The 14246-nt window shown below is 35.7% G+C and overlaps 1 protein-coding gene across 3 annotated transcripts in view; it reads right to left on the reverse strand.

Annotated features, from left to right (window-relative positions):
- Vwa8 (von Willebrand factor A domain containing 8) overlaps positions 1 to 14246 on the reverse strand; it is a 443736-nt gene that overhangs the window by 174543 nt on the left and 254947 nt on the right. For all 3 annotated transcript variants that reach the window (XR_015445839.1, XM_004844253.3, XM_087197309.1), the window contains 3 exons: positions 13723 to 13798; positions 11656 to 11791; positions 5684 to 5803 (listed from right to left, as the gene is read on the reverse strand). Coding sequence is in view for 2 of the 3 variants with exons in the window: in XM_004844253.3 (XP_004844310.1) it covers positions 5684 to 5803; positions 11656 to 11791; positions 13723 to 13798 (332 nt within the window). In the remaining variant the exon portion in view is untranslated. The remainder of the gene's footprint in view (positions 1 to 5683; positions 5804 to 11655; positions 11792 to 13722; positions 13799 to 14246) is intronic.

Below are 14246 nucleotides of genomic sequence, written 5' to 3' on the forward strand. Positions count from 1 at the left end.
GAATATAAAAGATTATTGACCCTTCTTTCATTCAGTCACCAAATAATCCCTGTCCACATGGAATTTACATTTTAGTACAGGAAGATAAATGATAAAGATAAATATTAGAAAGTGTATGCTTCAAAGAAAAACAAAAAAGAAAAGCATAGTATAGAGTGGTGATGGTGAGGGAGAGTCAGTCAGACTGGCCACATTGAGATGGTAACATCCGGGTGAATGTAGATACCTGGGGAAGAAGAGCTCAGGAAGTTGGTCCAATGATTGCTATATCCTGGAAGGCAAGCATGTCTGGCATGCGGAAAGAAGCAGGACAGCAGAGTGGCTGGAGTATAATGGGTAAGAGGGAAACAGTTCAAAGCAGTATAGGACATGGGGTCAGAGAGCCAAGACAATGGGGAAGGCATATTGTTCAGGACACTGTAGAATACTATAATGACTTGTGCTTATATTCTGAATAAAACTGAAAGACAGGGATGATTTCTAATAGAGTAAAAAACAGAGTATAGGAGTGTGTTGGGAGACATGTTCACAAGTCTAGCATTGCTGCACATCTTGTTAGGGGAGACACTGAGCACAATGATTATGCTTCCAAGGGCGACTGTAGAGCAGTCTTGGAAGACACTCTTTCTCCTCTCTGGAACAAAGTAGGGCACGCTTACTGCCCACTGTGAAAGATTTGGGTTAGCTAAGCTTAGGGTCTTTTTTTCTGAAAGGATCTCACCTCAAGTACATGTCTAGCCCTCTTCACGTTGCCCTGTGGGGACAGAACCTTGAGGAATCAGCACAGATGCTGATTCTCTGCCTACTGCTTTTGCTGTATAACATAATCTCTTTGTCTGAGCCGGGAATCTAGTGTCTTCTGACACAAAACTGAGGCAGGCTAATTTGTGAAGTGAAAAGGAAGGTAAAATCTAAGATCCTTTACAGTTCATGGCAAAAGATAACAGGTGAAGCAGGAAGATCTATTAGGGGAGTATTAGAATAATTCAGGTCAGAGATGAGGATGATTTGGATCAGAACGGTGGCCAATAGAAGTGATGGGAATAAGGTAATTTTGTATATAGTTTGAAGGTACAGCAAATAATGTTTCCTGATAGACAATAAGAAATAGAGCAATTTGGCAACTTAGTGAGACCCTGTCTCACAATAGAAAGAAAGTAGGCCAGGGATTTAGCTCAGTGGTTTTGCTGCCTGCTGCGCAAGTGCAAGGACCCAAATTCGATCCCGGGTACCAAAAAAAAAGAAAAAAAGAAAGACAAAAAAAACCCCAAAAACAAAACAATAAAAAAAATGCCTGGGATGTAGCTCAGTGAGAAGGCCCTGGGTATTTCCAAAATATACATATTGGTGAATGTCTGAATAAAAACTTAAATTATTACAGTAAAAATATATTGCCATTAATCACCCTCAAAATACTTCTCCTCACTTCAAACACACTATCCCATCGTTTTTGTGACTTTCTGAAGCAGTTCTGGAAGTATTCTTTTGTGAGTATTTTTTCATAGCTCCCTCTAGGTCCTGAATTGATTCGAAACATTTACGGTAATATCTGTCAAATAAAAACATTCGATGTGTCCTCATCCACTTTATCCACTGGGTCTGACACTATGTGACTTCTGGCTCTTTCTAAAGTCTAAATGACCATGAAAGGTAAACATTTTGAATTAATTCAGGCCATTGAGGCAGGCACAACAACACAATTTAAGACAATCATGAAAGAGAACTTTCAGTTCAGAAAGTGACAAGAACAATGGGATAAGTATGGTATGTTCGAAGAGAGGGGGAGTATTTGGAAGGGGTGATGTGTCTTTTGCTGTGATAAATGTTTTAAAAATTTAAACATACACTTTAAACATACTCTTTAATCACACCACATATAAATGATATTTTAAAACGTGACATGTTCTCATTTTATCAAGAGAATGAGTATAGGTAGGTAGAAGCATATTCCAGGTATTTTAGCAAGGGTCCGACAAGGCAGTTGAGAAGTAATGACAACTACGTAGAAAAAAAAATAAGAAAGCAGCTGAGGGAGTACTGGAAGTCAAGAGCAAGAAGATGTATCAAGGAAAAGAGAGTGACCAACTACATGAACTATATTAAACATTACTCATAGATTAAGCAAGATAAGGACTACAAATCAATCACAATATTTATGAGTGGAAAAGTCCCTGATGATATAGACAAGATTTGTTTCCTTGGAGCTATGGGACTAAAATTCTGATTAGAGCCCTATGTGGTGGCATTTGCCTGAAATCACAGCAGTTTTGGAGGCTGAGGCAGGAGGATCACAAGTTTAATCCCAGCCTGGGTAATTTAGAGACTTAGTGAGACTGCCTCAAAATGAAAAATTAAAAAAGGGATAAGGATATAGCTGAGTGTGAAGGCTCTGGCTTCAAATTCCCAGCATTGCACCCCCACATGTGATTAGAATTGGGTTTGAGAGTGGTACAGAAGAAATGGAGATGACAAGTATGGACAACTCTTCTGACAAGCAACTGATGTGAGGAGTTTTGCTGCAAAAGAAAGCAGAAACAATGTAGCAGCTGCTGGTAAAAGAACAAGATTAAGTGAGTCTTTCTCTAAGATTGAGGAAGTAAGTTTGTTGGATGATGGGAATGACCTAATAGGGAACTGTGAGGTAGAAGAGAAAGGACAGAATTGTTGGAGCAGTGTCATCCTGGCTCTAGATGGTACCTGTAACAGGTGGGAAAGCAGAGCCCTGGAGGTAGAAGACTTGGTAGTAGAGACTATGCATATTAGCTTCTAATTGCTTTCACTGTCCTTAGTGCAGTAAGAAGCCAGGAAACAGTAACAAGTATCTAGAAGAAGAGTCAGTAAGCTGAATTCTAGTTAGCAATGGGAATGGAATGGGACCCATGGGAAAGTGAACATTTCCTTTCCACTCCATGAATTCATTCAATTCAGTTTCTCACAGTGCATACTGATGTATTATATAATTTAAAAACAAATTCATACAGCACTAGATAATATTAGAGCTGTAAGAGAGAGAAGACCGGAATTACTTGCGTAGGAGAACAGGAAAGTAAAAGAACCAGGGAAACACAATGTGAATGCACTAAGGCACACTTGAGGCCCACAGTCAAAAATTTAAAGTGAGCTTTGTCAGAAAGATTTTGTGTTTTTTTCTAACCTATTCAGCTGGACATATGTACGCTTGATGTAGTGGGAGAACTGGCAGTAACTAATAAACTGAGAGAAGGAAAATGAAGCTGCAGATGCATGCTCAGAGAGCAATAAGTATGAATGATCAGTTTCCAGAATTGAAACTGAGTGAGGAAAAAGAAAATAGGCCAGGGAGGGTGAGAAAATATATCATGGGAGGTGTGGTAGTAAGGGTGTACTTCAACTTGATTGGCTTTGGGATTGGCTCTGGGGGTTTGGTGGAGCATACTTCTAGGTATATCGGAGTGAGTCATGGTGGTATGGCGTTGGCTTCCATCTGGTCCCTGGGCACTCTTCTGCTTCCTAGTGCCACGAACTAAGCAGTTGTAGTCTGCCACACCCTTCCACACGATATTTCTGCCTTGGAGCCAGCCAAACAGGAATGGTGAGCTAAATTAAACCTCTCTTCCTTTAAATTGTGGTGTGTCAGGAAAGTGACTAATATAGGAGAGTAAGTCAAAAGGTGGTAGGATCAATGGTTTGGCATTTCTAATAGGTTTGAAGGGTTGTCAGATGCAATAGAAGTACTAGCTGGAAAGATTGGAGGTGGTAGGTACAGTGATGAACTAGAAATCCCAAGGGAAAATGAGAATAGAATCATGAAATTCAGATTACAGAAGAGGGTAGTTATTCAAATTATGTTCATGGGAGTGAGTACTTGAGGTATGGTACAGTATAAGATCACTAGCATAAAAACATCCAAGAAGCCAAGAGGCAAGATCCTGGAGGGCCACATGTTATACGGCAACCACACTAAACGGAGGAGTACAGTTGGATGGAGTGACAGTGAACAAAAAGCTAAAAATCACTGAAAAATGACAAGAAGCAATTAGAGGTAGCTGACACCAGATATAAAGCTGGGGATTTTTAAGGAAGAGGCAAAGAGAATGATCCAATAGCAGCAGCATTAAGAAGCAAAGATGTGGGGTAGTGGGAGGGGCAGGGGAAAGGAAAGAAGGGAAAGGAAAAATGATGAGAAATGGAAAAAATGGAAATAAAGTCTTTGTAAATAGGGAAGGGTGGAGGACATGAAGGGAGGGCTAGGAATGGGGAAAAAATAAGAACCAAGATGCATTATGTAAAGGTACAATTCCCAATGAGAAATGTAATTGTGTTGTATACCTAAAATGTACCAATGAAAGAATTTAATAAAAAAAATTTAAAAAAAAGAAGCAAAGATGCTTTACTTCCTCCAGGCCCAGTGTGGTAGAAAAAAACACTTTGCCTAAAAGGACTTCAGTAGGAAGGGGAGACTTAAGGGGAGACCAGAATTTCATCTCAACAATAGCAGACAGTGGAGGAGATTTTCAGGTTTAAAGGTGGATGGAAGATGGAGACAGAATAGGGAATGAATGCTCTTATGGTCATTAAAATAAATGTGATGAGGGGTGTCATAAGTGGAAGAGTGACCTATGAAGAACATAAACGTAAAAAGAACTCAAATATTTTCACACTACAAACAATTATATGTTTACATTAGTGTGTTTGCATTGCATACATTTGTTCGCATTGATACATGAACTGTTAATGACTTTTAAAGTAATATCTGTATATAGCAAGAACTACAAAAATAGAATAAACAAATACATAACACTTTCATACATGACCTCCAATGCAAACAACCCTTCTTACCAGTTTCTTGTAAACACTTAAGGAGAAATTCTAGGCATGTATAAGCCTATACATGTATATCTATCCTTTCTGCATTAAAAATATACAAACAGTAGACAACTATACCCACTTTCATGACTTACTGTTTGACTAATATTTTGAGGATCGATTTTATTTCAGCCTATCACTTCATTCTTTTATTTAAACACTGTAGTTGCATAGTATTTTATTGTGTGAATACAACAAAATTTCATTATCTACTTCCATATAGGAGTTCATTTGTGTTAATTTTATTCTTTCTGTTACAAAAAATAATACATTGCCTATCCTTATACTTATATCATTGTACAAGTAAATCCTTGGATAAATTCCTTGATGTAGAATTCCTAGATCAAAGATCCTGCTAGAAGCCTGGGCCTGCTGCATGTTGAGTGTTAAGTATAAAATTATATAGTTACTATAGAGAAGAGAAGTCCTTTTTCAAGGTTTCTGATGATTAAGTTTATCCCAGGATCTCTCTATAATCAGTATGAATGAGTCTGCTCAGAGGTGGCCTTGGCCATTGTCATATTTAGGGGGATATTACAAAAACAGACACTAAAAAGTATTTCTTATTTTATTCTAAGATGCCATAAGCAAAAAGTATAGTTAACTGTTGAAGAAAAAAGGTTCTACAATCAGACTTAGATATGGTCTAGTTCTATCATTGATTAGCTAAGTGACTGAAGCAAAGTAGTTTATCTCTCTGAATATCAGATATTGTCCTCTAAAATGGGGATAACAGAGAATCTTACAGGAAGGTTGTGATGATGGCACAGCACACAGTGAGCAAGGATAGCCATAATGGCCTTATTATTAACATTGTCATTGTTATTATTGTTATTACCTAAGGTACCGAAGAAATCATTGCCTAAGAAAGGAAATCCAGGTCTGTTGGCCAGAACAATCATCCTAAAGTTGGGATGAATCACTACAACATTTTCTCTTCCATTCACATTAGCAGAATCTGAAAAACAAAATTTTTATTTATTCTTTATTGATATTTAATATTTCTTAAGATTATCTAGTTATATACTTTAATGTAGTCATACTGTTTAAGTATTACAAAACTCTCCAAGATGTCTTGCTATAATAACTAGATTGTAGAAAACAAACTTCCTGAGGACTCTTGTTCAGGAACAGGATACTGATAAAACACATACTAAATTACATGGGAACTTGCATATTTATGTAAATTCAACATACATTTAAAAAGGAAACGGGGTGGGGGATATAGCTCCATGGGAGAGTGCTGGCCTAGCATGTATAAGGCCCTGGGTTTGACACCCAGAACTGAAACAAACAAACAAACAAAAATAATCACACTGCTAATATTTTACAGTAGTTAAACCTGGGTTGAGATGTAATTATTATTTTAAAACATTTAAAAAAGATTAAAATAATGACATAATCCAAGGAACATCCAAGGGATAATTCCCAATGCTCTCTAGTTTTTCATCAGCTGCATGCCTTTGTATAGAGCCTGGCATTAGTGTAAGGAGCCCTTTCTGTTTAGATTATACCCCCTACAACCTAACTACATAGAATCCAGGTCTCAAATCCTAGTCCATTTGTTAGCAAAACACTGATTTATTTCCAATTAGGGTATTCTAATACAGTTCTTAAAATAAGTGATATCAAGTTGACTGGATATCAGTGTTTAAAGTATTGAAGAAATTGAGACTTACAGTTTACCAGCTAATGTATATTCCACATAGAACTGCTAGTTCAGACAATAATTTGAGATAATAAAATTTTATTATGTTTAAGAAGAACTGCTTGCCATCTAGGTTTATTTAAACCTCAGCCTTAGGCTGTCCATCTTTAAAACATGATGGTTGTGATACACCTGTAGTTTTATTGAGATGAGTCTATAAGAACCTACAGCCATAATTTTTTATGACACCAACAGTAATCTTTTAAGCTGCCCCATATTCATGTACTAATACAACTTATAGTTTTAACATTTGGTCCCAGTTAAGTTTAGTAGTGTGAAAAACAAAAGTATGTGGTCATAGGAAAAATTTAATCAACTAATTAACTAAACCAAATATGACAATAAAAATGAGAATCTTATAAAAAAAGAAAATAAAAAAGATCTGATTATTTATAAAGCTCTGTTCAAAAAAGCTTCAGGTACTTTCGATTACAATGTTATTTATAAGGCTGGGGATAGAGCTCAGTGGTGGAATGCACATTTAGCATTGGTGGGGTCATGGGCTTAATCCTAGCAACATGCGCACACACACACGCACGCACGCAGGCACGCACATGCACATCATCTACAATTAACTACAATTCTGTTTTAGCAATTCTTTCTTCTTTTCTACTTTAGTACCTTTGCAAATCCCTCTAAAAAGGGTAGAAGAAGTCTTTTTCTTAAGTTTATTTTTTCTTTTATTAGTACATGTTTGCAGTTCATGCAGTTCATAGTCGTCTTGGGGAGCAGTCACATGTATATATCGCTGCTTGCTTATTTTTTTAATACCCTTCCCCTTTATACCCCCTCCTTCCCTCCTCCTCCAATTATCCTATCCCAGTTTTCATTTTTGTTTATATTCTTAATCCTAGCTCATGTTATGACATATAATATTTACATTAATTGAGGTTACTAGGTTCCTACACATGGCATATCTTTATTCTATTTATTTCCCCTTCTCCTCCTCCTCACCCCTTGCTCTTTTTCCCTTGGACCACTTCCCTACTGCAAGAGATCCAACTCCTTGTCCCCTTCTAGCCATACTTTATTATTCTCCTTGCTTCTATTTTGCCTCACTCAAATGAGAGATACCATATGGTATATGGTGTCTGGTTTATTTTACCCAACATTATATTTTCCAGGTGCATCCATTTTCCTACAAATGTCTCAAAACTGTCATTCTTTATAGTGAGTAGTATTCCATTATACATATCACATTTTTTATTCAATCATCTGTTGATGAGTATACAGGCTGTCTCCAGGATTTAGCTATTATGAGTTGTAAAGCTATAAACATTGGTATGCATGTATCGTTGTAGTATAATGTCTTAAACTCTTTGGGGAAGATACCAAGCAGGGGAATTGCTGGGTCACATGGAATTTAATTTCAATTCTTTGAGAAATCTCCATACTGATTTCCATAATGTTTGCACTAGGTTACATTCTCATCAACAATGAAGAAGGGTTCTTTTTCACCACAGCCTCACCAGCATTTATTATTGTTTGATTTTTTTAATGATTGTCATTCTTTCTGAAGATGAAATCTTAGCATGTTTTAATTTGCATTTCTCTAATGGCCAGAGATATTGAGTATTTTTTAATGTATTTGTTCATCATTTGTATTTCTTTCTCTGTGAGGTGTCTATTCATTTCTCTTGCCCATTTCTTGACTGGATCTTTAATTTTAGGTGGTTTAATTTTTTAGAGTTCTTTTATATTCCAGATATTAGTCCTCTGAGGAGTAGCTGGCAAATTTTTTTTCCCATTCTGTAGGTTTTCTCTTTACTCTAATTGATTCTTTTCCTGTATAGATACTTTATTTTTAGTCTGATATGATCCCATTTGTTGATTCTTGCTGTTATTTCTTGTACAATTGAGATTCTGTTTAGAAAATCCTTTCCACACCTATGCATTCAAGTGTTTTACCTATTTTATCTTCCAATAGGTTTAATGTTTCTGTTTTAATGTTTAGATCTTTGATCCATTTTGATTTTAATTTAATACATGTTAAGAGATAAGGGTCTAGTTTCAATATTCTGCACACAGGTAACCAGCTTTCCCAGCATCACTTGTTGAATAGGCCATCTTTCCTTCATCCTATGCTTTTGGCCCCTTTGTCAAAGATCAAATAGATGAATGTGTCTGTGGAAGTTTCTGTATCCTCAGTTCTGTTTCATTGATCCACATATTGTTTTTATCACTATTGGTTTGTAGTATAGCTTGAAGTCAATTATTGCTATGCTTTCTGCTTTGCTCTTTTTGCCCAAAATTGCTTTTTTTTTGGTACTGGGGATTGAAGTAGGGACCTTGCACTTGGGAGGCAGGCAGCAGAACCACTGAGCTAAATCTCCAGCCCCAAAATTACTTTTGATATTCTGGGTCTCTTCTGGTTCCATATGAATTTTAGGATTATTTTTTCTAGATCTGCAAAGTATGCTGTTGGTATTTTGATCGTGACTACACTGAATCTGTATAATAGTTTTGGGAGTATGGTAATTTTGACAATATTGATTCTGCCTACCCAGAGGAGGGGATATCTTTCCATTTTTTGATGTCCTCTTCAATTTCCTGTAGTTTTCTTGTAGAGGTTTGTCACTTCCTTGGTCAGGTTAGTCCATAGGTAATTCATTTTTCTTGAAGTTACTGTGAATGTATTATTTTCATAATTTCCTTCTCTTCCCATTCACTGTACATAAATGCTAATGGTTTTTGTATTGATCTTATATCCTGCTACATTGTTGAAGTTGGTTATTAATTCTAAGTTTTTTGGTGGAGTTCTTTGGGTCTTCTATGTAGAATAACATGTCATCTGCAAATAATGATAATTTGAGTTCTTCCTTTCCTATATATATTCCTTTATTTCCTTCTCTTTCCTAATTGCTCTGGCTAATATTTCTAGTACTATGTTAAATAGAAGAGGAGATAGTGGAAATCCTTGTCTTGTTCCTGATTTTAGGGGGAATGCTTTTAGTTTTTGCCCATTTAGTCTGACAGAGGCTATTGGTTTGTCATATATAGCCTTTATTATATTCAGGTATGGTCCTTCATACCTGTTTTCTTCAGAGGTTTTTTTTTTTTATCATGAGGGGTGTTAGATTTGTTGAAAGCCTTTTCTTCATCTATTGAAATGATCATGTGGTTTTTTACCTTATTTCTGTTTATGTGATATATTATATTTATTGAATTACATAAGTTGAACCATCCTTGCATCTCTTGGAAGAAACCTACTTGACCATAATGTATGACCTTTTTGATAATGTGATGCATTCTATTTGCTAATGTGTTGTTGAGGATTTTTGCATCTATATTCATTAAAGAGATTGGCCTTCAGTTTTCTTTTTTAGATGGATCTTTACCCAGTTTTTGGATCAGGATGATACTAGCTTCCATAAATGGGTTTGGGTGCACTCCATCCCTTTCAATTAAGGGTAGGAAGAATTCTAATCCTGAGAATCTGCATGGTGTTGTTAAGAGATGATGTTTATGTTCAATTCAAATTCTAATTTTTTCATAAAAGCATTATAAAATTGAAATATTAAAGTATAGTTATCACTATTGAGCTAGGCTCAGAAATGGCAGACTTGCAATGGTAATGCCCAAGTAGAACATCTCTGTGATTATGAACTTGTACCTTTATAATGAGGTCTTTTTCATAGACTCTCTTCAAATACTTAAGATTTTAGTTATTAATTCCAACTTATTTGGTTACAATTTCATTTGCTATTATTTTCAATGGCTACTTATGGATTTTCAAGTCATTTCAGGAAGCAAAAGATGTAAAATTAGGAACTAGAAAATGTTTTCACATTAGAGAACATTTCATTAGAGAAAGTTGACTTCTGTAGTTAAGCACACTAATGAGATTTGTCTATTCATTTTTTCCTAACAAAAACAACAAAAGGGTATGTGGGTAGGGAAGGGAAGAAGACAATCCAAAACAAAGAATAACTTCTTCTTGAGGTAAAAGTGTGCAGGTAATATATATGTAAACACACATATATAAGTGTACACACACACAGAGTGATCAAAATATATGGTGAATATTTAAATCTGCTACAGAAAAAGACAGAGTGACATTAATCACCCTCAAAATACTCCCCCTTGGGCCAGGGATTTAGCTCAGTGGTTTCACCGCTTACCTTGTAAGTGGAAGGTCCCGAGTTCGATCCGTGCTTTGGCTACTGTTATGCCATCATTCTTGCTAGCTTCTGAAGCAGTTCTGGAAATACTTTCATGAGTGTTTTTAGAAGATGAAAAATAAACATTTTGCATCTGTTCAGGACATTAAGGTAGCCACAACAGAGCAACTACAAACATGAATGAGAACTTTCAGAACTGCTTCAGAAAGTGGGCAGAACAATGGGATAAGTGTGTTGGATGCAAAGGGGAGTATTTTGAGGAGGATTATTGGCAATGTTTCTTTTTTTTTTGGTACCAGGGATCGAACTCAGGACCTTGCACTTGCGAGGCAGGCGCCAGAACCACTGAGCTAAATCCTCAGCCCTGGCAATGTTTCTTTTACTGTACTAAATTTCTTTAAATTTAAACATTCACCATGTTTTCCTCATACTTATATAAACACACATCTATATAAAATAAAATGACTGGTAAGTTTTTCTAATTATACTGAACTAATAATGAGAATTAATATTGTAAGTAATGGACACATGCCAGAAATTTAAAGAATTCCAGATAACAATTAAGCAAATTAAATTACACATAAATAACTGAGAAATGAGTATAAAGATTATATGTTGATATTCTCAAAGAGAAAAATATGAAGCTGATTTGTCCTAATACTACTACTAATAAAATTTTCAAAGATGTTGTCTAACTACAAAAAGAAAAACTAGGTGCTGGGGATGTAGCTCAGTGTGAGAGCAAGTGCTCAGCATGAGTGAAGTCCTGGCTCTGGGTCCAATCCCCTCAAAAACAAAAAAGGAGCAAAACTGACAAATTAGATTTAGACATTAATTTTTGCAAATGATTGTCAATACAATTCAATTTATGTTAAATTTTTCCTTAATGCTTGTAAATAGGTAGCCAACTAAGTTTGTGACTTGATATCAAAGATATAAAAATGCAGATATTAAAGCAAATATTTCTTTTTCCATACTCACTTGCAACAATGCGTCTGCCATCTGCTAGAATCATTTCTCCATTTTCTACCAGAGTTTTCAAAATACAGGTGACATTTGTTGGGGCTTTGTCTGCTTCATCCACTACCAAAACATGACCCAGCTTTACTGCTTTAACCTTTGAAGACAGAAAATGTACCATAAACAGCTGGGGATTTAGCTCAGTGGTTTTGCTGCCTGCTGCACAAGCACAAGGACCTGAGTTCAATCCCCGGTACAAAAAACCCCAAAAGAACAAAAAACAAAGAAAATGTACCATAAACAAACAAACAAGCAATGAAAGTAACCTTTACTACAACCATCACTTACTACTTTGCATTTATAATGGCTGGTTTTAAATTATGGGCACTTCTTTCATTTCCCTTCAGTATTAGAATTGTTCCTATGGTGATGGTACCCAACAATATTTCAAATCCTAGAATAGGGGAGGATTTAAAACAAGTATAATACAGAGATTAAAATTTCATGGAGATTAAGAAGTAAAACATCACAAGCAATTGTGGATGTTGGGACACTGCACTTGTTATGGCTCTTAAAAGAATCATAACAAATGTAATGTTCCAAATAAAAAAATTAAAAAGGCCTAGGAATGTAGACCCATGCAAAAGCCCTGGGTTTAATCCCTGTACTGCTAAAAAAACCCAACCAAAAAACAACAACAAAAAACTATAACATTATTTTAATAGATCAGAATGGATGGTGCCAAACAAGTGTGTATTCAAGATAAAAAGAATCTGAGATCAAACTCTGGGGCATATTTAATAAAAAGTGAACACAAGTAGGTCTACATTGGCTGAAATGGAGGTTAAATGTAAGAAAAGACACTGGAGGGTTAGACTGGGTTCCACTACTAAGGACTGAATTAGCAGACCAAGAAACATGTACTTATCTCATTAATAAATGGGATACACTTCAGTATTTGTGAGTTTAGTCATCATAGAAATGAAATGTGAAGCTACACATTAGTATATTTAAGCTGGCAACAATCCGCATAACAGTTTAAAAGGGTTTGGGTACCTGATTAGGGATGGGTTTGAAACAAATGGAAATAAAAAGTATTATATTGATCTGAAGAGTTCTGAAGATGTGAAATCTGTAGTCTTGCCAAATTCTTGAATAAGAAGAGGGGAAAATTAAAATACGAGTCCTAGGTCTTAGGTGACTATATGAATCATGATATTACTCTTTTTTAACAGTAAGAAATATTTCATAGTAAACTATACCATAAATTTTTCTTATGATATAGTTTGATGAGTCATTTCAAGGAGATCAATAAATGGATGATTCTTCTTACCACAGATATTTTATAACACATTCTAAAAGAATTGATAAGGAATTTTAAAAATTTTAGGGTAACTAAATTGAATTTTAGGAAAAGAAAACATGTAAGGGCCAGGGATTTAGCTCAGTGGTTTCACTGCCTGCTGCGCAAATGCAAGGACCTGAGTTTGATCCCCAGTACCGCCCCCCCCCAAAAGAAAACATGCAGTTTCTACTTCTAGCTCCATCTCTGTTCAGCAAAAGTTGTGTCCAACCTGGGAGACTGCAGGCAGGCAATCCTAAATGCTCCAGTACCTGGGGTCTGAACCACACAGGTTCCACAATGTCTCATTTGTGCCACTGCTCTGCAGAAGTTACCTATACACTGAGGAATATTTCTGACACACTGGGATCACTTTGAGTCTCAAGTAGGAAGCTGAAGACTGGATCTTCCCAGCTGTCTAAACACTAAAGCTATTCTTTAAACAGTTTTTAGCAATTTTTAAAGAAATATTACCTAATTTCAAACTCTATACATTTGAAAATAAAATCTGCAATAGATATTGACAGAAGACTCCTGCCATTCCTAAGTCTCTCTGAAGAGAGAAAAGAATAAGAAAACATGTTATTTTCCCAATAATTTGCATTTAAATATCCTCCCCTTAAATGACACAAGAATGAGTTACAGTTAGATTGAAATTAATAGGGGATTCCCTCTACCCACTCAAAGACTGAAATATAGCTCTTTCAAAAAGTACTTTAAATTATCAATGTAATTGGATTACTAACCAAAGGTGAGTCTTCATACACAATAAGTCCATCTTTAACTGAAGGCTGAAGAGTAAGTGTTTGCACAGTGGTGTCCCTAAAATTAGACAAACATGTTCATAATTAGTAAGGAAATAAACTGTTATTTGATCATGGATAAAATATAGCATTAAGAATTCTTTTTAAATTTTTATCATCCTGCTACACAATAAAATAACAATAAAATGTCACCCAGTATTTTGTTGACAATTATACAAAGGATGATCAAAAATATGGTGAAAATTAAAATATTTAAAAATTTTTATTACACTAAAGGACACACCTCCATTAATCCCCTTCAAAGTGCCCACCCTCACTTCAAACACACTTATCCCATTGTTCTTCCCACTTTCTGAAGCAGTTCTGCAAATCTTCTTTTGCGAGTGTCTTTACAAAGTATGATTAAAAAATACAGTGAATGCTGCTGTTGAGTGCCATCTGATGGGAAGGGAGGTTGGTCAAAACATTACAGTGTCTCATCTACTTTATTCAATGCATCCTGTAGT

Source organism: Heterocephalus glaber, unplaced genomic scaffold (assembly GCF_053883595.1).
Source record: "Heterocephalus glaber isolate CG9 unplaced genomic scaffold, H.glaber_assembly_v1.0 deba00001666, whole genome shotgun sequence".
NCBI lineage: Eukaryota > Metazoa > Chordata > Mammalia > Rodentia > Bathyergidae > Heterocephalus > Heterocephalus glaber.